Source organism: Microcebus murinus, chromosome 4 (genome assembly GCF_040939455.1).
Source record: "Microcebus murinus isolate Inina chromosome 4, M.murinus_Inina_mat1.0, whole genome shotgun sequence".
NCBI classification, from domain to species: Eukaryota; Metazoa; Chordata; class Mammalia; order Primates; family Cheirogaleidae; genus Microcebus; species Microcebus murinus.
In genome coordinates this window covers 57,746,165-57,770,242 of record NC_134107.1, presented here as the reverse complement: position 1 = coordinate 57,770,242, position 24,078 = coordinate 57,746,165, and the positions used below count along the sequence as shown (strand labels likewise).

At 36.7% G+C, this 24,078-nt stretch overlaps 1 protein-coding gene across 3 annotated transcripts in view; it reads right to left on the bottom strand.

Annotated features, from left to right (window-relative positions):
- The window catches only part of NUP98 (nucleoporin 98 and 96 precursor), a 107,425-nt gene that overhangs the window by 56,664 nt on the left and 26,683 nt on the right, over nucleotides 1-24,078 (bottom strand). Inside the window, exons 10-14 of one of the 3 annotated variants that reach the window (XM_012744996.2) lie at nucleotides 22,795-22,933; nucleotides 19,130-19,222; nucleotides 11,731-11,871; nucleotides 4,633-4,766; nucleotides 758-945 (exon numbers count right to left, since the gene is read on the bottom strand). In XM_012744996.2, coding sequence (XP_012600450.1) covers nucleotides 758-945; nucleotides 4,633-4,766; nucleotides 11,731-11,871; nucleotides 19,130-19,222; nucleotides 22,795-22,933 — 695 coding nt within the window. The remainder of the gene's footprint in view (nucleotides 1-757; nucleotides 946-4,632; nucleotides 4,767-11,730; nucleotides 11,872-19,129; nucleotides 19,223-22,794; nucleotides 22,934-24,078) is intronic. The other 2 variants (XM_012744997.2, XM_012744998.2) reach the window with 2 other exon arrangements.

Genomic DNA, 24,078 nt, shown 5'->3' with positions numbered 1-24,078 from the left:
TGCCTGTAGTCCCAGCTACTTGGGAGGCTGAGACAGAAGGATCGCTTGAGCCCAGGAGTCTGAGGTTGCTGTGAGCTAGGCTGACGCCACGGCACTCACTCTAGCCTAGGCAACAAAGTGAGACTCTGTCTCAAAAAAAAAAAAAAAAAAAAAAAAATGCTCGAGGTCGGGAGTTCAAAAACCAGAAATGAAATGCCCTAATATTTCTTCTCCTGATGATAAATAACCTTAAGAGTTTGCTATATGATTTCTTCAGGTTTTTTTTTTCAATGCATATATCAACATTCCATGGCATATCTGCTCTAAAGCCTCACTTAAGTATAATTTTCTGTTTATCAACAATTCTTCTACATACTTCCTTGTATTTATTTCTGTGTAATTATTTTATTAGTGGTTCCATATTGGTTCTATATGTAATTCTTATGTAGTAATATAAAAAAAATATTCTTTTTAATCTGTTTAACTATTTTAAGTTGTTAAAAAAGGGACTAATTTCTCTAAATAAAACAAAAACATGCATATGTAAGCTAGATGTATATTCATCAAAATATACTTATTATTTATTTATAAAAAATATTTATGTTAACTACGGTTATCCCTGAAGTGATTACCTAGGTCCTTTTTATTCTTCTCTGTGATGTTCCCCACTTTTCAAATTAAAAAAAAAGTGCATTCATTACATTTGTAATACATTTAAATAATTATATATATATATGTTTATTAATATTTTGTATTATGTTCACAAAAATAAACTCACTTGGGCATGAATGCTCCATTGGCTAGGGATGGTTCATCGTCATCCAGCCCATCAAAGAGATGTGACTTGGCTGTGCCAGTTGTTTGTAATGCCTTTGGCCGGACTCTAGTGGCAGGGCGGGGTGTCAGTTTATAATGAGTAGGTGTAGTAAGAGCCTTCTGGGCTGCAGGATTTGTTGGTTTCAATCTCTGAAAAACAAAAGAAAAGCATCAAAGACAGTTCTAATTTAACTGAAATGTATGGCACTGGCCTTAAAAATCAGAAGACCAGAATTGAAACCTCATTTCTGCTATTCACCCTCTAGATACCTCTTGAACTCTCATCTCCCATAAAACAAAAGTGTTTATACCCAACTTTGTACAGTATGAGTAGCCCTTATCCAAAAATGCTTGAGAACAGATGTGTTTCAGATTTTGGACTTTCAGACTTTGAAATATATGCAATTATACTCACCAGTTAGCATTCCAAATGCAAAAATCCAAAATGGCCCAATGGGCACTTCCTTTGAGCTCAAGATTTAAAATTTTTGATTTCAGATTTGGGATGCTCAGCAATGTATTTCTCTATAATTGATTTTTACTCATCTTTCTAGCCCCCATTTCAACAGATTTGTTTGACATCTTTTAAAATGCAATTCAGATACTGAGTTTGAAAAGTGTTTTGTAAATTAAAATGTACTAACACAGGATATTATTAATATACTTTGTCCATTATCTTCATTCTATGAAAGAGAATGTAGCTTGCAACAGTTTTGCTTTGCAAAACAATGAAAACAACATTAAGAAAAAATGTTAAGAAAAAAATGATACCACAAAAATCCTAAGAAATAGACATCATTTTTCAATTAAATAAAAAATCTCATGTTTTAAGAAAAACAGCCCCAGCGATGAATTAACATCCAATTTCTACGTAATCTAAATATCTCTGAAAAGACAGTTATTAATTTATATTTATCTATCTTTTAGTAAACATTAACAATAATCATGAGTCAAACACTATGTACTGGGAATAAAAATAAAGTTACTTTTCCTGATTCTTAAGGAAACTACAAGTGGAGACACAACTAAATTAAGATTTCAGGTTGGTATAGATGGTACCTCTACTATGTTTCTAAAGTATCTTCAGCATGTTCCATATTTTGTTCCTGAATAGTTTGTTTGTTTATTTATTTATTTTCAGCATATTATGGGGATACAATTTTAAGGTTACTTATATTGCCCTTGCCCTCGTCCCTCCCTCAAGTCAGAGCTTCAAGCGTGTCCATCCCCCAGTTAGAGCACACTCATTATGTATGTATATACCCATCCCCTGCCCGACACCCAATAGATGTTATTCCTATATGTCCACTTACGTGTTGATCAGTTAATACCAATTTCCTGGTGAGTACATGTGGTGCTTATTTTTCCATTCTTGGGATACTTCACTTACTGATAGTATATGTTAAATTATATAATCACTTCAAATAACAATGTCCAGGATATATAGCCTGTCACAATATCTCCTCTTCCCAGTGCACGGACTGTTCACACTTCGGTAACAATGAATCATTGTTCTTCCCAGATTTTTGTGATTTTTCACAATTCTATGCCTTTTCTTGGTATGCCTGATCTAGACTTGCCAATTTCTACATATCATCCAACAAAATTAAATGTTAGCTACTCTGAAAATAAAGCAATAACAAATTCACCCAAGCATCTGTGCTCTTCCCTGTTATATTTTTAATTAAGATAAAACTCACATAACATAGAATTTACCACTTTAACACATATATTTCAGTGATTTTTAATATATTTACAAGGTTGTACAACCAACCACTATCTAACTTCAGAACACTTCCATCACTTCAAAAACAAAAACCTATTCCTCCTGAAGTCCTTCCCTCATCCGTTTGCAACCATGAATCTGCTTTCTTTTTCCATGGATTTGCCTATTCTGGGAATGTTATATAAATGGAATCATGTGGCTGGCTTCTTTCACTTAGCATGTTTTCAAGGTTCATCCAGTTTGCAGCATGTATCGGTACTTCATTCCCTTTTATAGCTGAATGATATTCCATCACACAGACATACAACATTTTGTTTATCCACTCATCAGCTGATGGGCTCTTCTATTATTGCATATATTATACTGAGCTAGAGTAATTTAAATTCTTACAGGTCTAATCTTTCTCACTGGATAAAAAGCTCTTAGAGAGTAAGTTGTTTATTTTCATTTTGTATCCTCAGAACTAAACACAGTGCCTAGCACATGTTCAGGCACCTAAAATTAGGCTGCATGAATAACATGTAATTTTCCTCTAATCACAACTTATATTTACACAGCACTTTAAAAAGTACTTTCATATTCATATTTTGTTTCTTATATATGGCTTACTAGATTAACTTAAGAATCAGCTACTGGGCCACTCCACTGCACCTGTTGTCCCAGTTACTCAAGAGGCTGAGGTGGGAGGATCGCTTGAGCCCAGGAATTCAAGCCAGCAAGGGCAACATAGCAAGGTCACGTCTGTTTTTTTTTGTTTTTGTTTTTCAATATAGTCTTCAAAAAACAAAAGAAAACACGCTGGGCTCTGTGGCTCATGCCTATAATCCCAGCACTTTGGGAGGCCCAGGTGGAAGAATCGCTTGAGACTAGGAGCTCAAGACCAGACTAGGCAATATAGTGAAACTCTATCTCTATTAAAAAAATTTTTTTTAATTAACTGGGCATAGTGGTGCCTGCCTATAGTCCAGCTACTCAGGAGATAGAGAGAGGAAGATTTCTTGAGCCCAGAAGTTTGAGGTTGCAGTGACCTAAGACTGCCCCACTGCACTCCAGCCTAGGCAATGAAGCAAGACTACGAAAAAATAAAACAAAGTAAACAAAGAAAAAGAAAACAAGAAAAACAGCTAAGGGATAAATGATTGAATAATAATTTCTGTATATTGAATGGCCAAATATGGGCCAGGTATACATTATTTCATTTAATCTTCAAAACTGAACAGTGTTACTATTCACATTTTATGGCTGAACAGATTCAGAGAGGCAAAGTGACTTTCCAAATGTCTCACAGACTGTGATTGTGTGGTGACATAAGGATCAAACAGACCAAAGAGTGTATTTTTTTTTTTTAGACAGAGTCTCTTGCCTAGGCTACAGTGAGTGCCATGGCGTCAGCCTAGCTCACAGCAACCTCAAACTCCTGGGCTCAAGCAATTTTTCTGCCTCAGCCTCCCAAGTAGCTGGGACTACAGGCATGTGCCACCATGCCCGGCTAATTATTTCTATATATATTAGTTGGCCAATTAATTTCTTTCTATTTATAGTAGAGACAGAGTTTTGCTCTTGCTCAGGCTGGTTTCGAACTCCTGACCTCAAGTAATCCGCCCGCCTCAGCCTCCCACAGTGCTAGGATTACAGGCATGAGCCACCGCACCCGGCCAAAGAGTGTATTTTTAACAGCATACCACAGGAAAACAAAAGATCATTTCTTTGCCACTAGAGTTATAAGAGATTAAGATAAGATACCCTGTAGAAACCACAGGGTACAATTTTTACTTTACCACTTAAGAACATTATGATTTGAGGAAAGTCAGCCTCTCTGAGCATTAGTTTGCTTAACTGTAAAGTAAGAACCATAATATCTGCCTTATTTCTGGGCTGTTGAAAACCCTCAGCCTGCCCTGATCTTCAGTCTAGTGTTCATTTCATTATTTGCCATGCTGTCTTCCAGATACAGCAAAAATAATTTATCCCAGCCTACTGAAATAATGTCTTTAAAAAATTAGACCTAGCTTTGCTTAATCACTTAATTCATACAGGCAAGAAGTTACAACCTGCATGTTTAGTTTTTTTTTTCTGAGAAGATATTTTACAAAAGCATTCTGAAGTTTTACCTCTTCTTTCTTCTTAGGGTCTGACATTGGATTCCGGAAGAGAGGTGAGTCTCCAAAAGGTGAGTATGTTAGACTATTGATGTGCTGTTGGAGAACAGCCTGCTGGGCAGCAGAAGCATTTGGATCTGTCAGAGCTTTAAAAAGAAAAAGAAAAAGAAAAAAACCTGAGTCTAAGGATCCAATGTATTTCTAGCAGAGAACTACACATTGTTTTTGGAGAGGTGCTCTTTAAAACTCTTTCACTCCATGGCACCATTGGGGGTGGGGTGGGAAAGTGGAGCAAACAATGAAGAAAATCGAGAATCAAATAAGCTAACGGGTCAAATATATGAAGAGGCATTTAATAAGAGACAATACACATGTAAATTCACTTAAAAGGTGTTCACCGTCACTACTAATCAAAGAAACGAAAAGTTAAACTTAAAGAAATATTTTATATCTACCTCACTATCATTAGCACAACTGTAAAAAAAAAATTTATAGTCTCTGACCTCTAGAAATATTACAGATGGGTTTAATATGCCTAAAGAAAACAATATAACAGTACACAGAGCCAAGTACTGGTTTTGTATTTTTTGACCAAATAAGTTCAATCATGGAAATTTAACTCAAGGCCTTTATTGAACTAGAAAAAAAATAAAGAAATATTCCCTCCAGACCTCAAGATGCTATAAAAGAATAATAAAAAAAGACAAAAAGAAAAATGAAAACAAATATTCGAAGTACTCACTGCACATCATCCTGTAATAATCAAGATTTGGAAACAACCTGTGTTCAGCATTAAGTTAAAACTTGTAAAATTTGCAACACATCAACATGGTGGGTCATGTACTTAATAAAATTTATAATGACAATTAGTTTCACTATAGAAATATAGAAGTATCTTTGATTTAATAAGTTAAAATTCCAGAATAACCAAGGATATAGAGGATGGCAGCACACACACAATGAAAATGGTTGTTACAGCATCTCTGTATATAGATTATTTACATTTAATATTCATATTTTAATTAAATATAAGTTAAAAGGAATAAAAGATCACCCAGTTAGTCTAATTTTCTCTCAAAGTATAAGAACATTTGTTCCAACATCAGAGAATTTAGGGAACAGACATAAGGAATGATGAAGACTATATTCATGATCTACAATTGTACAAAGTAAGAAAACAACAAAACCACTTGTAGTATATACCTTGACTGATGAAGAAATCTCTTTGCAAGCTAAAATAAACCTTTGTAAAAATAGTGATAAAAATCAAATCACACTAAAGTCATTTTAGAAATTCAAATATTGCTTTTTTTCCTAATGAACACAGAAATAAGGGTAAAGCCAAAATAAGATAATCTGCATTAAAGAAATGCCATGGGCCGGGCGTGGTGGCTCACGCCTGTAATCCTAGCACTTTGGGAGGCCGAGGCGGGCGGATTGCTCAAGGTCAGGAGTTCGAAACCAGCCTGAGCGAGACCCCGTCTCTACCAAAAAATAGAAATAAATTAATTGACCAACTAAAAATATATATACAAAAAATTAGCCGGGCATGGTGGCGCATGCCTGTAGTCCCAGCTACTTGGGAGGCTGAGGCAGTAGGATCGCTGAGCCCCGGAGATTGAGGTTGCTGTGAGCCAGGCTGACGCCACGGCACTCACTCTAGCCTGGGCATCTGGGAGGGCCAGGAGGGTGCATCGTTTGAGTCCAGGAGTTCGAAACTAACCTGAGCAAGAGCAAGAGCGAGACCCCCGTCTCTACTATAAATAGAAAGAAATTAATTGACCAACTAAAAATATATATACAAAAATTAGCTGGGCATGGTGGCGCATGCCTGTAGTCCCAGCTACTTGGGAGGCTGAGGCAGAAGGATCGCTTGAGCCCAGGAGTTTGAAGTTGCTGTCAGCTAGGCTGATGCCACGGCACTCACTCTAGCCTGGGCAACAGAGTGAGACTCTGTCTCAAAAAAAAAAAAAAAAAGAAGCGCCATAATCAAAACACTTTGAAAACTCTCACAATGGGAGAGAAGGGGCACAAAAGCAGTGATAACAACAACAAAAACAGAATAGGCAGTTATAGCTAAATTAATGAAAAACAGATGGATTCACCTAAGTCAAACAAAGCTTTCTTAAAATTCATGTATTCATTATATGCTGAAACAATGTTATGTTGATATTTAAGACAATGCAAATTTATTCAGGATCTGAAACCTAGGAGATAACAATTTAAAGAGCATATAGTCAATCATTTATATTCAGAAAATTCCCAAACCCAATGTAAGACTATAGGGAGGCAAAAAATACAGAAAAGTGGGCGTTTTCTGATACACACTATTACATATTAATAGCATATAGGAACTGATGCAAGAAAAATTTCAGAAAAATCTAATCTTCACTGGTCATTTTGTTACCTGACAGCCAAGTACTCATTTTAAAAACTCTGAATTAGGCCGGGCGCGGTGGCTCACGCCTGTAATCCTAGCACTTTGGGAGGCCGAGGAGGGTGGATCGCTCAAGGTCAGGAGTTCAAAACCAGCCTAAGCAAGAGCGATACCCCGTCTCTACTATAAAAATAGAAAGAAATTAATTGGCCAACTAAAAATATATACAGAAATATCAGCCGGTCATGGTGGCGCATGCCTGTAGGCCCAGCTACTCGGGAGGCTGAGGCAGTAGGATCACTTGAGCCCAGTAATTTGAGGTTGATGTGAGCTAAGCTGACACCATGGCACTCTACTTGGGGCAACAGAGTGAGACTGTCTAAAAAAAGAAAAACAAAAACTCTGAATTATATCAGTTGATCTCATCATTTAACAAGTATAGGAAACCCTACCTGGCCTTGTTCAAAAAAGTAAAAACTTCCTTTAACAAATACAAACATAATTAAGAAAGTGTGTGAGCATGTTTTCATTCTTTTATGTATAAATACAAACTCTTCTCTGTGTTAACTTTTGATGAAACAGAAGAAACTGATACTACATTATCTGGAACAATAATAATGGGTTACCACAAAGAAATTATAACAGACTGTTATGCCTAGTTTTAGGTAAAAGTAGAACCACTGGGTTGAAATTCTATGGAGACAGAATTTGGTTTCTAAACTATCCGAAAAGAACAATGGACTGAACTGCCCTGTAAAGAAATTACTCTGAGGTTTTTAAGACATGTATTTTCAAGACCACTATAAGGTTGGACTAACATACACTCATAAGTACCTTCTAACTTAGTAAATTTTTTTTTGAGACAGAATCTCACTCTGTTGCCCGGGCTAGAGTGCCATGGCGTCAGCTTAGCTCACATCAACCTCAAACTCCTGGGCTCAAGCAATTCTTCTGCCTCAGTCTCCCAAGTAGCTGGAACTATAGGCACGCACCACCATGCCCAGCTAATTTTTTTCTATATATTTTTAGATGGCCAATTAATTTGTTTCTATTTATAGTAGAGACAGGTCTTGCTCTTGCTCAGGCTGGTCTCAAACTCCTTGACCTTGAGCGAACCACCCACTTCGGCCTCCCAGAGTGTTAGGATTACAGGCGTGAGCCACCGCACCCGGCCTAAACTTAGTAATTTTTAAGATTCTGATGCAAAGATGTACACTCTAAAAGTAAATTCAATTACTTTTAAGTGTACATTAATGTATACAACTTTAATATTAAATTCTTATGTCAGAAACAAGATTAATTGGCTTTGGAAAAAGAAGCTATCCAAGTAAAAATGGCAAGTTATGATGTTTATGCTATCTCCATTAAAAGCAACAAGCAATAAGGAAAAGAAATAAAATTAAAATATCATCTTTAATGATAAAGCTGTGAGTAAAATTCATACAGAGATCAATTTGAATTCCAATTTACCGTCTCTCTCCAAAGACCTCATTAAAATCTACAGCTAACGCCTGTAATCCTAGCACTCTGGGAGGCTGAGGCGGGCGGATTGCTCGAGGTCAGGAGTTCGAAACCAGCCTGAGCAAGAGCGAGACCCCGTCTCTACTATAAATAGAAAGAAATTAATTGGCCAACTAATATATATATAAAATTAGCCGGGCATGGTGGCGCATGCCTGTAGTCCCAGCTACTCGGGAGGCTGAGGCAGCAGGATTGCTTGAGCCCAGGAGTTTGAGGTTGCTGTGAGCTAGGCTGACGCCACGGCACTCACTCTAGCCTGGGCAACAAGCGAGACTGTCTCAAAAAAAAAAAAATCTACAGCTAAAAAAAATTAAAATGTATCTATATAAACCCACAATGACCAAGAATGGAGAGGTAGAAAAATGAAGAAATGAGAAAATATAACAAATTCTAGGGGAAAGAAGTGGACAGAGGAGTGTCAAAGCAGGAAAAAGGAAACTATATCTCAAAGCAGATTACAGAGTACTGTCAAAGCAGATTACACTTGACCCTTGAACAACATAGGTTTAAACTACAGTGGGTCAACTCATACACAGATTTTCTTCTACATCTGCCACCCAAGAAAGCAAGACATAACCCTCTACTCCTCCTCATGATTTTCTTCTTTTTCTTTCTTTTTTAATTTTTTGAGACAAGGTCTCACTCTGTCACCCAAGCCTGAGTGCAGTGGCATGATCATAGCTCACTGCAACCTTAAACTCCTCGGCTTAAACGATCCTCTTGCCTTAGCCTCATAAGTAGCTAGGACTACAGGCATGCACTACCATGCCTGGCTAATTTTCAAAATTTTTTTGTAGAGACAGGGTCTCACTATGTTGACCAAGCTGGACTTGAACTCTTGGCCTCAAGCAATCCTCCTGCCTTGGCTGACCAAAGTGCTGGGATTACAGGTATGAGCCACCATGCCTAGCCTGATTTTCTTAGTAACTCTTTTCTCTAGCTTACTTTATTATAAGAATACAGTATATACCACATATAATATATAAGATATGTATTAACTGAGTATTAATGTTAGCAGTAAGCTTTGGGTCAACAGTAGGCTTTTCTGGGGGAGTTAAAAGTTATATGCAGGCCAGGCGTGGTGGCTCATGCCTGTAATCCTAGCACTGTGGAGGCCAAGGCGGGAGTATCACTTGAGGTCAGGAGTTTGAGACCAGTCTAACTGAGCAAGAGTGAGACCCTGTCTCTACTAAAAATAGAAAAAATTAGCCAGGTGTGGTGGTATGTGCCTGTGGTCCCAGCCACTTCGGAGGCTGAGGCAGGAGCATCACTTGAGCCCAGGAGTTTGAGGTTGCTGTGAGCTAGACTGATGCCACTGCACTCTAGCCCAGGAGGACGGAGCAAGACTCTGTCTGAAAAAAAGGGAAGGCAATAGGGGCTGGTAATGCAAGGTAAAAAAGAATCAGAAATTCCAGAGCAAAAACAGCTGGGTGGCACTGTGTTCATAATTTACAATAAAATTTTGTGTTCATTTGGAATTTTTAAATTATTCTTTATCCAATGAAGACAGTAATAGTTACAGGATAGAAAATTTTATCAACTTCCTCAACATAGAAATATGGGAAAAAAAGAAATGAAGGAAATAGCAGGATATGGAAGGGCATTATACTATCAAGAAAAACTATGACCTAGTTGACAGAATAAGAAAAAGTATGAGGCTGAGCGCGGTGGCTCACACCTATAATCCTAGCACTCTGGGAGGTGGATTGCTCCAGGTCAGGAGTTTGAAACCAGCCTAAGCAAGAGTGAGACCCCGTTTCTACCATAAGTAGAAAGAAATTAATTGGCCAAGTGATGTATATAGAAAAAATTAGCTAGGTATGGTGGCGAATGCCTGTAGTCCCAGCTACTCGGAAGGCTGAGGCAGTAGGATTGCTTGAGCCCAGGAGTTTGAGGTTGCTGTGAGCTAGGCTGATGCCATGGCACTCACTCTAGCCTGGACAACAAAGCGAGACTCTGTCTCAAAAAAAAAGAAAAGAAAAAGTATGTAAGTACAGAACTTAAATTTACAAAAGTTTCTCAAAATGTGGCATATATATCATGATAGTATAGGAGATAGATTTGATGGTACAGAAGCTAACTTTTTTCTTCTATCTATCCATCCATATGTCTATCCCATACTCTATTTATGTCAGGTGATACCAGTTTTTTTATTTCCAGTGTAACAGTTTTCTTTAAGATATTTAATTTTCTTTTTTTTTTTTTCCTGATCTTAATAGTCCTTGTAAGGATATTTAATTTTCTTAAGTTTGAAATAAATAATAACAAATGTGGTTGGTAGGCTAATATAGCCAACATTAAGAATCAGTATTCATGAATGCCCAACATTCATGAATGTTTTTGCTTTTAAAAGAGCAAAAATAAATAATTTTAAATAAAAAAAAAAAGAATCAGTATTCAGCCCAGCATGGTGGCTCACGCCTGTAATCCCAACACTCTGGGAGGCTGACGCGGGCGGATCGCTCAAGGTCAGGAGTTTGAAATCAGCCTGAGCAAGAGCGAGACCCCATCTCTACTAAAATATAAAGAAATCAATTGGCTAACTAAAAAAAAATACATACATGCATACACACACACACACATATAAAATTAGCTGGGCATGGTGGTGCGTGCCTGTAGTCTCAGCTATTTGGGAGGCTGAGGCAGAAGGATCTCCTGAGCCCAGGAGATTGAGGTTGCTGTGAGCTAGGCTGATGCCACGGCACTCTAGCCTGGGCAAGAGTGAGACTTTGTCTCAAAAAAAAAAGAATCGATATTCAAATGATTGAATTACAAAAAACACTTCAATAGATAAAACTAAATTTATGAAATAGAGTAAATTTAGCAAAGTCATATTGGTAGAAATGAATAAAGATGGTAAAGGTGATAAGTAAGCTTAATTTTCATCTACTATAACAAGTTAAATTTACTTAGATTTAATAAACCAAAACACAGCAACATAAGCATATTATTTAGCAATATGAACTTAATTACATACCAGATGAATTAAAAACAGGAACAAAAGTGGTTTCTTTGGGAGAGTAGGCTTAAGAGTGGGAAAAGCAAGGAGGGTCAGGAACTAAGCCCTTCTGTACTACAGAATTATTTAATGATGTAGATGTATGTAATGCTCTGGTAGGGACGGGATGGGGTAGGGTGGAAAATTAGGTCAGCAAGTTAAGTGTTAGCAAGGAATAAACTAAGCAAAGCCTTCTAAAGTGACTGAGACTTACCTACTGGGGCCTGGGGGGCTCCAAAGCCCAAAGTGGCTGTCGTAGTATTAAATCCAGGGGCCCCAAAGGCTCCTGTACCAAGAGGCCCTCCGATCTTAGGTTGGCTGTTCCCAAACAAAGATGCCTGTCCAGCACCAAGAGCTATGGAGACAAGAGGAAAGAAAAAGTGCCACAGAAGATCCTTTGAATGTTGTGCCAGAGGTCAGTTACTTAAAAATATAATACATTTGGAAACTTCACAGTGACCACTCATTTCAGCAAAAGGGCTAATATGGTAAATGCTAACTATATGCCAAGCACTGGGCTCAGTACATTATATGTATCATAGGCAAAATACTTAATCTCTCTATGTTTCATGAGATAACAATACATACAATACAATACAGCTTAGATATTTATCATAGAAATCAAGTGAATAAACATATAAAGCATTCAGAAGAAATCTGGTACATCCTAAACACTCATCAAATATTAGCTAATATGCCTGAAGTAGAGGCTATTATTCCCATTATACAGATGAGAAAACTGAGAGCTTAGTAATTAGGTCAATGTCACAAATGTTATAAATGGTAAAAATGGGGTTCAAACCCAGGTGCATCTAAGAATGCAACCAGGACTCTTAACTGCCACTCTATAGTAAAACAACTTTTCAAAGAATTAAAAAATTAAATGATACTTAAATTTAAATATTTGCAAATCGAAATACTTAATTCACCCAATCACAATGACATTCAGGCCAAACTATAAAAAACCAAATCCAATATATCTTCTTTGAATAGCAAAAGGTAACATTTTCAATCATACCATCTCATGAAAACTGCTTTAGCTATACAAACTTGTTTTACAAAAAGCTAAATGTCTTGTGATGAGGTTACTAAACAGACTCAAGTTTCAGCATGAACCAGATTGGACAGATTAATGACCAGGAGGAAACTCACTGCAGATACTTGTAATATTGAATCTTGCTTAAGGCAGTAATTTTAAAGGTATAAAACAGGGACAATATAGTGAATGAGTTACTGGCATTAAAAAAAACAAAACAAAACCATTCCATCCTCCAACCTACCCCAAAAAGTTACTAGCAATTAAGAGGATCTGAAATTCCTTTTAACATATCAACTGCACCTTGACAAAGACATAGTTTACAAGGAAAATTGCTTTAAATGTATAATACTTGGAGGTCAAAAATATTGCATGGGAAGTGCTTTGAGATTACAACCAAAAAAGAACAAATTTATACCAAGACAATCGATACAACATAAATCAGTAAGGGTGACTACTGAATGGATAAATTATTTAATAACTGTCCTAACATCATTAAAAATAAAATAACAATGTATCAATGAAATTGTTTTACCTTTAAAAAGCTCAGCTCTGGGACAGGATTAAGACTTCTTTTAAAGTCCCAACCCAGGAAGGAAAGAAGGAGGGAGGGACACAGGAGGAGAGGGAGGGGAGGGAGGGAGGGAGACTTGTTTTCATAAGTCAGTCAGTAAAGATTTTGTGTTTATAAAAAAAAAAAAAAATGGCCGGGAACGGTGGCTCAAGCCTGTAATCCTAGCAATCTGGGAGGCCTAGGCGGGCGTATTGCTAGAGGTCAGGAGTTCGAAACCAGCCTGAGCAAGAGGAGACCCATCTCTACTATAAATAGAAAGAAATTAATTGGCCAACTAATATATGTAGAAAAAATTAGCCAGGCATGGTGGCACATGCCTGTAGTCCCAGCTACTTGGGAGGCTGAGGCAGAAGGATTCCTTGAGCCCAGGAGTTTGAGGGTGCTATGAGCTAGGCTGATGCCACGGCACTCACTCTAGCCTAGGCAACAAAGAGAGACTCTGTCTCAAAAAAAAATAAAAAATAAAAAAATGAAAATAAAAAAAATAAAGTCCCAACCCATTAGTGTAACTAGTACAAGCTCCAAGAAATACTAAAATTACATTACTCCCTAAAAGGAAATATTTTACAGCACAAACTGTAGGATTTTTTTTTCTCAGTGGCCTAATATCATCTTGCCTCCAAAACAAAAACATAGATAAGCATGTTTGAAAAGCTGTTCTGAATGAGCACGAATTTCCCTCATCTTTTCAGCAGCCTAGGATGAAGATCCATGAAACAATATAAAAAGCACTGTACTGTAATTCAGTCATCTACAAAAGAAAAAAATAAGGCATTTTAAAGTTCAGGTGATTTGTAAAGGAACTGTTATAAAATGACCTGACTACAAACTATTGTAATTTATCAGTGGAAAGATACCTATTTCAAGGCCGGGCGTGGTGGCTCATGCCTATAATCCTAGCTCTCTGGGAGGCCAAGGTGGGTGGATCGTTTGAGCTCAGGAGTTTGAAACCAACCTGAGAAAGAGCAAGACCCCGCCTCTACCATAAATAGAAATAAATTAATTGGCCAACTAATATATATATAGAAAAAATTAGCTGGGCATGGTGGCGCATGCCTGTAGTCCCAGCTACTCGGGAGGCTGAGGCAGAAGGATTGCTTGAGCTCAGGAGTTTGAGGTTGCTGTGAGATAGGCTGATGCCACAGCACTCACTCTAGCCTGGGCAACAAAGTGAGACTGTCTCCAAAAAAAAAAAAAAAAGAAAAGATACCTATTTCATCCAGATCTGCCTTATTTTAAATAAAATACAAATGGTTTTTTATGCTTACTGAAAGGACTTACTAATAGTCCACCATTTGAGAGACATTCTCAGTGTGATGTTACATGTGATATGGTAATGGTAGGGTAATCTGTCAAGATAGGAAAATGTGCTATAGTTATGATTATTAGTTGTGGGAGTCATAAGGAAGCTATGGGGGGCGGGGAGAATGGTCTTAGTGGCCTTAGAAACTCCAAAGATGCTCATGAAAAAAGTGAAAATAGTTATATTCCTTTTGAAATATAACATTAGAAATGAATTTTATCTATGGTTATATATTAGCTTTGGATAGAAGATTTTCCTATGTATCTCCTAATACAACAATCAACCTTACGACTAATTCTTCAACTTATTACTTCATGGAAAACCTTATGATGTAAAATTTCTCAATATTCCTAAGTAACCACCAAGAAACTGGTGTGTAATTGAGAGTTAATGATAGTTAATAACATCACTGTGAAACAAGAAATTGATTTGCCCATGATTTAATGAATGTTTCTTAGTCTGACCACATGGGGGTGGGGGAAGTCACATGCAGAGTCCACGAATGTAGGTGTTTATATGTAAGTCTCAGGATATAGTCCTCTCAAAGCCAAAACCCTGCTTTAGCAGACAAGATAATGAAATGCAACAGTGTGTACTTACTTGGTGACTCTCACAATTTTTGTTTCCCTGCTAAAGTTGGGGGTAAAAAATTCTTCACTGATTGTATTTCTCTTTTAGTTTATATGGACAAAGCATAAATGAGAAATAAATAACAGCAACAAAAATGTGATACACTATGAGGGAAAACTATTTAAGAAAAACTGAATATATTAAATTAAAAGGTTGGGATATTATATTATTGTGGAATAGGAAGCAACGGCATCAGAAAAAGTCAGAGCATTTTATAATCTTAGACTATAGGAAAAGACATTGCTAATTAAAACTATGTAAGAGCCAGAAGCTGAAGAGAAAAGTATAACTCTGACATCATAAAAAAAAAACTTGCACATGAGGAAAGACACCACCCATAAACAAAATTAAATGATTAACAAAAGGGCTTGGTGGAAATATCTGTAGCAAACATTAGAGCAGCACCTTACCCTGGCCATAGGTTTATGTTCATAAACTGTCTAGAGTCCAAAATACACTTGAAAAAGCCCTCCTGAATTTGCCCATACCAAAGCTATTTTTCCTTCAAACACTGGAAGAGAACATTATTTGATGTCAGATTATATATGCTACTTATGTTCAGGGATCACACTGTACAAAAAACCAGTTTTATAGTTTTTATTTCTTCTAAAATTTATGTGGTAGAATTTAGATATGTTATTTTAGCTCAAATGAAACACTACCATACAACCAAAAGAGTTAATATCTACAATATATAAAGCACCCTTTAAAAATAAATTAAGAAAGAAACAATGATCCAATATTATGAATAGAGCACTGAAAGATTCAAATGGCCAAAAAACATAGAGAAAGATATTCACCCTTACCAGTAAATCAGTGTAGTGCAAACCAGAATATACCTTATTTACACAATCATTTAAGCAAAGATGAAAAAGCTCAACAATATGGAGGTTTTTTTTTTCACGTGTGTGAGACAAGAGTTTCACTGTTGCCCTTGGTAGTGTTCAATGGCATCATCTTAGCTCACGGCGACCTCCATCTCCTGGGCTCAAGCAACGCTCCTGTCTCAGCCTCCAGAGTAGCTGGGACTACAGGCGTGTGCCATGATGCCTCGCTAATTTTTCTATTTTTAGTAGAGACAAGTCTCAGTCTTGCTCAGACTGGTCTTGAACTCCTGAGCTCAAGTTCAAGCAATCCTTCCACCTCGGCCTCCCAGAGTGCTAGGATTATAGGTATGAGACACCATACCCAGCCTAAAATGGACACTTTTTTTTTTTTTTTTTTGCGACAGAGTCTCGCTTTGTTGCCCAGGCTAGAGTGAGTGCCATGGCGTCAGCCTAGCTCACAGCAACCTCAAACTCCTGGGCTCAAGCAATCCTCCTGCCTCAGCCTCCCAAGTAGCTGGGACTACAGGCATGCGCCACCATGCCCGGCTAATTTTTTTTTTTTGTATATATATTAGTTGGCCAATTAATTTGTTTCTATTTATAGTAGAGATGGGGTCTTGCTCTTGCTCAGGCTGGTTTCGAACTCCTGACCTTGAGCAATCCGCCCGCCTCGGCCTCCCAGAGTGCTAGGATTACAGGCGTGAGCCACCGCGCCCGGCCAAAATGGACACTTTTAAACAATGTAAGCAACAATACAAACTGTTAATTTTTTTGGAAACCAAATTAGCAAGATCAACGAAAATTTAAAATATGTGTATCTCCTGACACAGCAATTCCAATTTGAAGTTAATAACACTAATAAATGCAAAATTATGTAACAAAGATCTTTGCTGAGGGCCTTGCTAATAATACCAAATAACTCAAACGTCCATCAATAGAGGAAAAGTCAAATAAATTATGGTGTATGTATGGTAAATTATGCATATGTGTATAAATACACAATGGAATACTAAACAGTTATTTTTGTTAATGAGATAGATCATTAAAGGAAAAAATATGCTAGTATCATATGAAGTGAAAATACAAGTCGCAGAATACCATGTAAGGCAGTTGCTTTCAAATGTTGACTGTAGCACATGGTAAGAAAAACAGAGACCCAAAACAGGTAACACACATAACTGTGACAAAGTTTCAGAAAAGGATGTTAATCCTACTATACACAATGATTTCTAATTATAGTTCATTTTCTTAAAATGCTGGTTGCACATCATTACATTAACATTATAACCAACAAATGCATCTCAGCCTTTGGTTTCACTCACATACACCGGGCGCGGTGGCTCACACCTGTAATCCTAGCACTCTGGGATGCTGAGGCAGGTGGATCACTCAAGGTCAGGAGTTTGAAACCAGCCTGAACAAGAGTGAGACCGTGTCTCTACTAAAAATAGAAAGAAATTAATTGGCCAACTAAAAATACATTGAAAACATTAGCCGGGCATGGTGGCACATGCCTGTAGTACCAGCTACTCAGGAGGCTGAGGCAAAAAGGATTGCTTGAGCCCAGGAGTTTGAGGCTGCCGTGAGCTAGGCTGACGCAACAGCACTCTAGCCTGGGCAATAGAGTGAGACTCTGCCTAAAAAAAAAAAAAAAAATTACTCACATAGGTTATGACTTCCATTTTAAAAGATAATCCTACATCCTAAATATAAAAAAACACATAAATACAAATGTATATGCGTAAACATGCTTGAAAAATGCATAGAAAAGGTCTAACATGATACACGTCAAACTTTCAACAACTGTTGAAAAAATGAACTTTTTTTTTTTTTTAAAAGAAAAAGACAGGGTCTCACTACATTGCACAGGCTAAACTTGAACTCCTGGGGCTCAAGTGATTCTCCTACCTCAGCCTCAAGTAGCTGGTACTACAGGCACTCATGACCATGACTGACTAATTTTTTAAATTTTTTTGTAGAGATGAGGTCTCCCTATGTTGCCCAGGCTTATCTTGAGCTCCTGGTCTCAAGTGATCCTCCTGCCTTGGCCTCCCAAAGTGTTGGGATTACAGGCATCAGCCATTGAGCCAGGCCAAGACTGAATTTTTCATGATATTTCTAAATGGCTGAAACTTTTTACCAGCACTTATATCTTTTATTTTAAAAATAAAAATAAAAAAAGTTTGGAATATAAGGGGTATAATATATATAACCTCATATAATATATGAGGTTCTATTATGGAGATAATGGATGAATACTCAGATGATAGAAACAACAGGTAACCGGACAGTGGAAGCAGAGACCACGGAAATAAATGCTTTGCAACTAAATGACCACATCCATGGTCAGATGAATTAAGAAAATAGGCAAAACTGTATACTTAAATGACCTTATCTAACTTATTATCCATTTTATTAACGTCACCATCCTCCAATTGTTTAAAACAGCTAGGCAGGTAGAAGGGTTAATATCCATGGCCAGATGCAGTAGATCATACCCATAATCCTAGCATGGTGGAAATACTGCTTGAGGCCAGGAGTTAGAGATCAGCCTGAGCAACATAGTGAGACCTTAGCTATACAAAAAATTAAAAAATTAGCCAGGTGTTGTGGCACGTGCCTGTAGTCCCAGCTTCTTGGGAGGTGGAGGCAGGAAGATCACTTGAGCCCAGGAGTTCAGTTACAATGAGCTATGATTGGGCCACTGCACTCTAATCTGGGCAACAGAGTGAGACCCCCCCCCCCAAAAAAAGGGGGGGTGGGGTCAATAAACATCCTCAAAAGCACTGGAAAAATAATTATTGACCCTGGGTCTATATGACAATGGAACTAATGTAACTGAAAGGTATGCACATTAGCATGTGCTCTTATTGTTCTGCCTCACTATTAGAGCTTACATCATAAATAGTTCAAGGTCTCAAATTCCTGTTAGAAAGTAACACAGGGGAACTGAAAGTTAATGGTGTCTTCATAGTAACAATTCTCACATTAAATACTGAAAATGACAGAAAGACCAGGACTATCACAGGACATTTTGTAGAAAAGGGAGCATATAATTTCTAAGATAAATATGCCAATGTTTTAAAACCTGGTAAAACTTAAGTCCTGTTTTATGAATCCAATTCTAAAAATGCAAATCTAGGCCTCTAATTCCAGGTTTATGATCAAACAGATCGCTTAAGTTCCAGCAGTTAGAAAACCGAGTTTTGTCACTTCCTAGATCTTGTGATAGCAGTTCCTTACCTGTTCCAAATCCTGCACCAAGCCCAGGTCCCAGAGTCCCAGGTGCTGGTTTACTTCCAAAAATACTATTCCCACTGGTATTTGTGCCAAAACCTAGGAAGACAAAAGATTGAGTGAATTGTACTCTTAATATGATTCTCAATTTCCTCTATAAGAGAGTTTAACACAAAACAGTCTAATCCTAAGCTTTGCATCCTTCCACTTAATATTTAGGTATCATAAATTACAGGCTAATTTAACTTTTAAAAAATTTAATTTTGATGACTGTGAACAAATCTTCACATTTATTTAAATACGTTTCTACCTTGAATTTACCGATTCAATATAGGAAATATCGAATGTTACAGCAAAGTGAATGTGCTTGAGCTTTGGGAACATTGCCTTTGTAAGGCCCAAAGTGTACAATGCATGTTTCATGTAACCTTACAGAAAAAAAAACTCATTCCCTCAATTTTTCACTAAAAAATAAGACAATCAGCAAATAAAGACACTTTACTGAACCTAAAAGTTCTTGTTATGAAAAATTATCTATAAAAATTACTATAGCAGTTTATGTTTTGAATAGATGGACCTGGCCATGGATAGTAACGTATGACTGATTACACATGAGGAGCTTTAATGACTATAAAGTCAGCTCATAGGAGCACTCAAGAACTCAGACAGCTGATATTAAAGAGAGAACATATTTATGAATAACTTGATTTGAACAATTTCTTCCATTATCAGAAATAATGGAGAGTTGAGCAAAACCATCCTCTTTCACTATGATCTCCATTTAGAGAAAATTCTGTAATTCCTGTTAAAATCCACAGGTACCAAACAAAGACGCCTAAATTGCTTTGTTATTATTATTACTTTTCTTTTGTTAAGATATATTCACAAAGCTTCATTATTCCTTTTGCAGCTAAATATCAACAAAATAACTAATGAACGTATTATTATCTCTCATAATAGAGGGGGAATGAAACCAATCACTGGCCAGAAAACTTTGTAAAACATCTGAAGTCATTTTTAAAAGTACCATGGAGGAGAACAAGTCTAAAAGAAAACAGTGTATTTTGGAACAGAAGACAGTATCACTAACTAAGAATATTATACTTTGTTCATGCTAGTATTTGGATTATTATATCAAAGAAAAAAGTTGAAGAATACAAATACTTTGAAAAAAGGCATATTACAGGTCACTTTAAAATCCAGCAAGTCATTTGACTTCATTCCAATACCTTTGACTCACACATTCATTAAATCTTTTCTTGAATTGTGCTAATTAATAGTAATGTCGTGAAAATGGAGTGCTACCTACTCAAGCACAATCAAACTTTCTCTGATGAAAAAAATAGAAAATGTACTTGGAGATATTCTTTTCCTTTTAAAATGAAAATTTAACCAGAACGGATCTTACAGCACCATAAACAGCAGAAAACAAGATACTGATGAACTACCTCAAACCCACAGGAGGGAAATAAGTCCCAACTTACACTGTTTATACCACACATTTCCTCCGATTCTCACTAACAAGTTTATCAACTCTGTTATTTCAAAACAATTTTACAAATTAAAATCAGAGATAATTCAAATTCAGCACGCAAGCTAGTGAGGCAAGTCAGATAAAGATAAGACCTTTGATTTTCAGATCAATGAACATGAGTGTAAATATATTCATATAACAAAAAAAAACGTCAGAACAAGTCAGAAATCTACACCATGAAATAACATCAAATACATTAAAAGTATAGATTATTTTATCAAACATAGCTTATACAAACATCCTATCAAATAGAATATTAAATTTTGAATATATTAAGTATACTACAAAAAAATCTTTTATTAAACACATGCATTTTCTTATTTATTTATTTATTTATTTATTTATTTTATTTTATTTATTTATTTATTTTGAGACAGAGTCTCGCTTTGTTGCCCAGGCTAGAGTGAGTGCCGTGGCATCAGCTTAGCTCACAGCAACCTCCAATTCCTGGGCTTAAGCGATCCTTCTGCCTCAGCCTCCCAAGTAGCTGGGACTACAGGCATGCGCCACCATGCCTGGCTAATTTTTTCTTTATATATTAGTTGGCCAATTAATTTCATTCTACTTATAGCAGAGACAGGGTCTCGCTCTTGCTCAGGCTGGTTTCGAACTCCAGACCTCAAGTAATCTGCCCGCCTCAGCCTCCCAGAAAGCTAGGATTACAGGCGTGAGCCAACGCGCCCAGCCTAAACACATACATTTTCAAAGAGAACAAAAATTGGTTCTTCAGGGACCAAAAAACAAAATATTAGTATAAAAGGTTTTTTGTTTTTTGGTTTTTTTTTTGAGACAAGAGTCTCGCTTCGTTGCCAAGGCTACAGTGAGTGCCGTGGCATCAGCCTAGCTCACAGCAACCTCAAATTCCTGGGCTCAAGCAATCCTACTGCCTCAGCCTCCCAAGTACTGGGACTACAGGCATGTGCCACCATGTCTGGCTAATTTTTTCTATATATATTAGTTGGCCAATTAATTTCTTTCTATTTATAGTAGAGACGGGGTCTCGCTCTTGCTCAGGCTGGTTTCGAACTCCCGACCTGGAGCAATCCGCCCACCTTGGCCTCCCAGAGTGCTAGGATTACAGGCGTGAGCCACCGTGCCTGGCCACAAACCAGATATCTTACCCATGCTAACCAAGTCCACTACCTCAAAGCTGTTCTTTCAAATACAGCATAACCAAAAACAATTACAGGTGGAGCTGTAATCATTACAAGGAGTGAGCAACATGACTACAAGTGGTTATGATAAAACCAATGGAATACATAAATTTAAGAATTGGTGCCCATCAATGACTGACCTACCTTCTTCATGTAGTTCATAGTTTTGTACAAATGTATCAACTTCCAATGGATGTTTAATATAGTTTTTCTCCAGTACAAGATCATTTAAAAACCCATTGAAGAATTGTCTTAACTGCTGACCTATGGCCAAATAACCATCTTTGCACTCATCTCCCAAAAAGAATCAATCAGTGCCCAGTGATATATATGGCACACAAAATCCTCAACAAATATTAGAACCACTATTTTCTTTCATGATAAAATAAACGTTCCATTTATGATTTAACAAAAATAATGTTGAATGTTTCAAAATTTAAACAGGCATTTATAAAAGATGTTGAAAATAATACCGTGTTTCCATTAAACTGGTTTAAAATTTTCCAGTATATTTCTGAATAGTTTAGGGTTGTTTTTTTAATTGTTTAATCTATCCTATAGTTTCCAAATTTTACAATGAACATGTGCTCAAAAATAAATTTTTTGAAACTGCCAGAAAACTATTAAATAATCCCCCAAATAAAAAAGGTTTCAACATTCAGTAAGAATTACCAAATGTCTCCTGTACAGCATATCCATATTTGAAACCTGGCCTAATAGAATGTGGGGTACCTCAACCAAATGTGTTTCATTTATGGTTTCTCAGCTATCCAGGAGGTAATCCAAAGAAAATGAAAGGCAATTCACACGCCTACTAAGTATCTTAAGCCATGTCCATGACTCAATCCTTTCCCTGCGGTACCTCACATCAAGCCACGGCTTACCTGAGAATTTAAAATATTTCCAATCACATGAATCAGGAAAATAATGTGTGGTATAGCCAGTGTAACTTTAAGAGAGCCAAACCTGCTTTTTATATGTACCAAAATTGGAAGTGTTTGTATTGGTTCCTAAAGTCAGGGTTGGTTTGTTACCAAAGAGCCCGCCACTGGTTGTACCAAATGAAGGTGCACTGGTTGTACTGCTTCCAAATGAAGTAAGCTTGTTATTGCCAAACAGGGTCTAAAAAGAACAGAATATAGGAAAATCTTAAATAATATAAAGATACACAACAAACAGTAAATAAAGGTTACCTCAGGTATAATGAATTGGGTATGGGATGGAAGAAAGATGTCACAACTTTTATAAAAAAGTAGAAGGAAGGTGAATAAAGGCTATCAGAAAATAATGTGAGCAAGAATAACTTTATAAACACAGAATGCGCCTAACCTGAAAAATTAATAGTAACCCCTCAGCAAACACAGAATTTTAATGAGGCAAAGAAAAGAATAACAAGGTGGCTAAGTATCTTCTTACCTATTAAAAGAAAGGTATTATATATTTAATTTGCCAGTAGAAATAGTTCTAATAAAAAATCTGAACATGCTAGAACATGGGTAAACCTTGAAAATATTATGCTAAGTGAAAAACCAGTCACAAAAGACAACATATTATGATTTCATTTATATGAAATGTCCAGAATAGTCAAACCTGTAAGATGGAAAGTAGACCTAAAGTGACTGGGAGGGAAATGGGAAGCAACTGCCAATGAGTATGAGGTTTACTTTTGGCATGATGAATATGTTCTAAAATTGAATATGGTGATAGCTGCATACTTTCTGAATATACTGAAAGCCACTTTAATGAAATGAATTCTATGGACTATGGATTATACATTAATAAATCTGTTATTAAGAAGTATAAGAATTTTCTGAAGCATTATGTAATTTTCTCAATTTGCCACCTCAACTATTTCCCAAAGTTAAGAAAAAAGAGATTTCAATGTCCATAAAAATCAGACCATATGTTTTAACTACCCACAATAGAAAATTCAACACTTGTTATAATATCATAAGAACCTCACAAATTTCAGGAAGTAGACCAACACCAAAAATGTTTAATTCCCAATGTCATACCCATTTATCACCCAAAACAGAGGCCAGAACTAGGAATTAAAAATGACCTAATTTAAACAAAGTGAAAGTATCTCAATTTGGACTCACCAATCTAAACTAAACAAATGCACACAAGCACTGAGGCAAAGAAATTTTAAAAAGAAGAGAATTTACTAACTGAAAATAAACCTACTGAACTAGAAATTTCACTTTGCATCAGATAACTTTTAGCTGCTTTCAGTATCAAACTATACAATATGCCCATTCCTCACT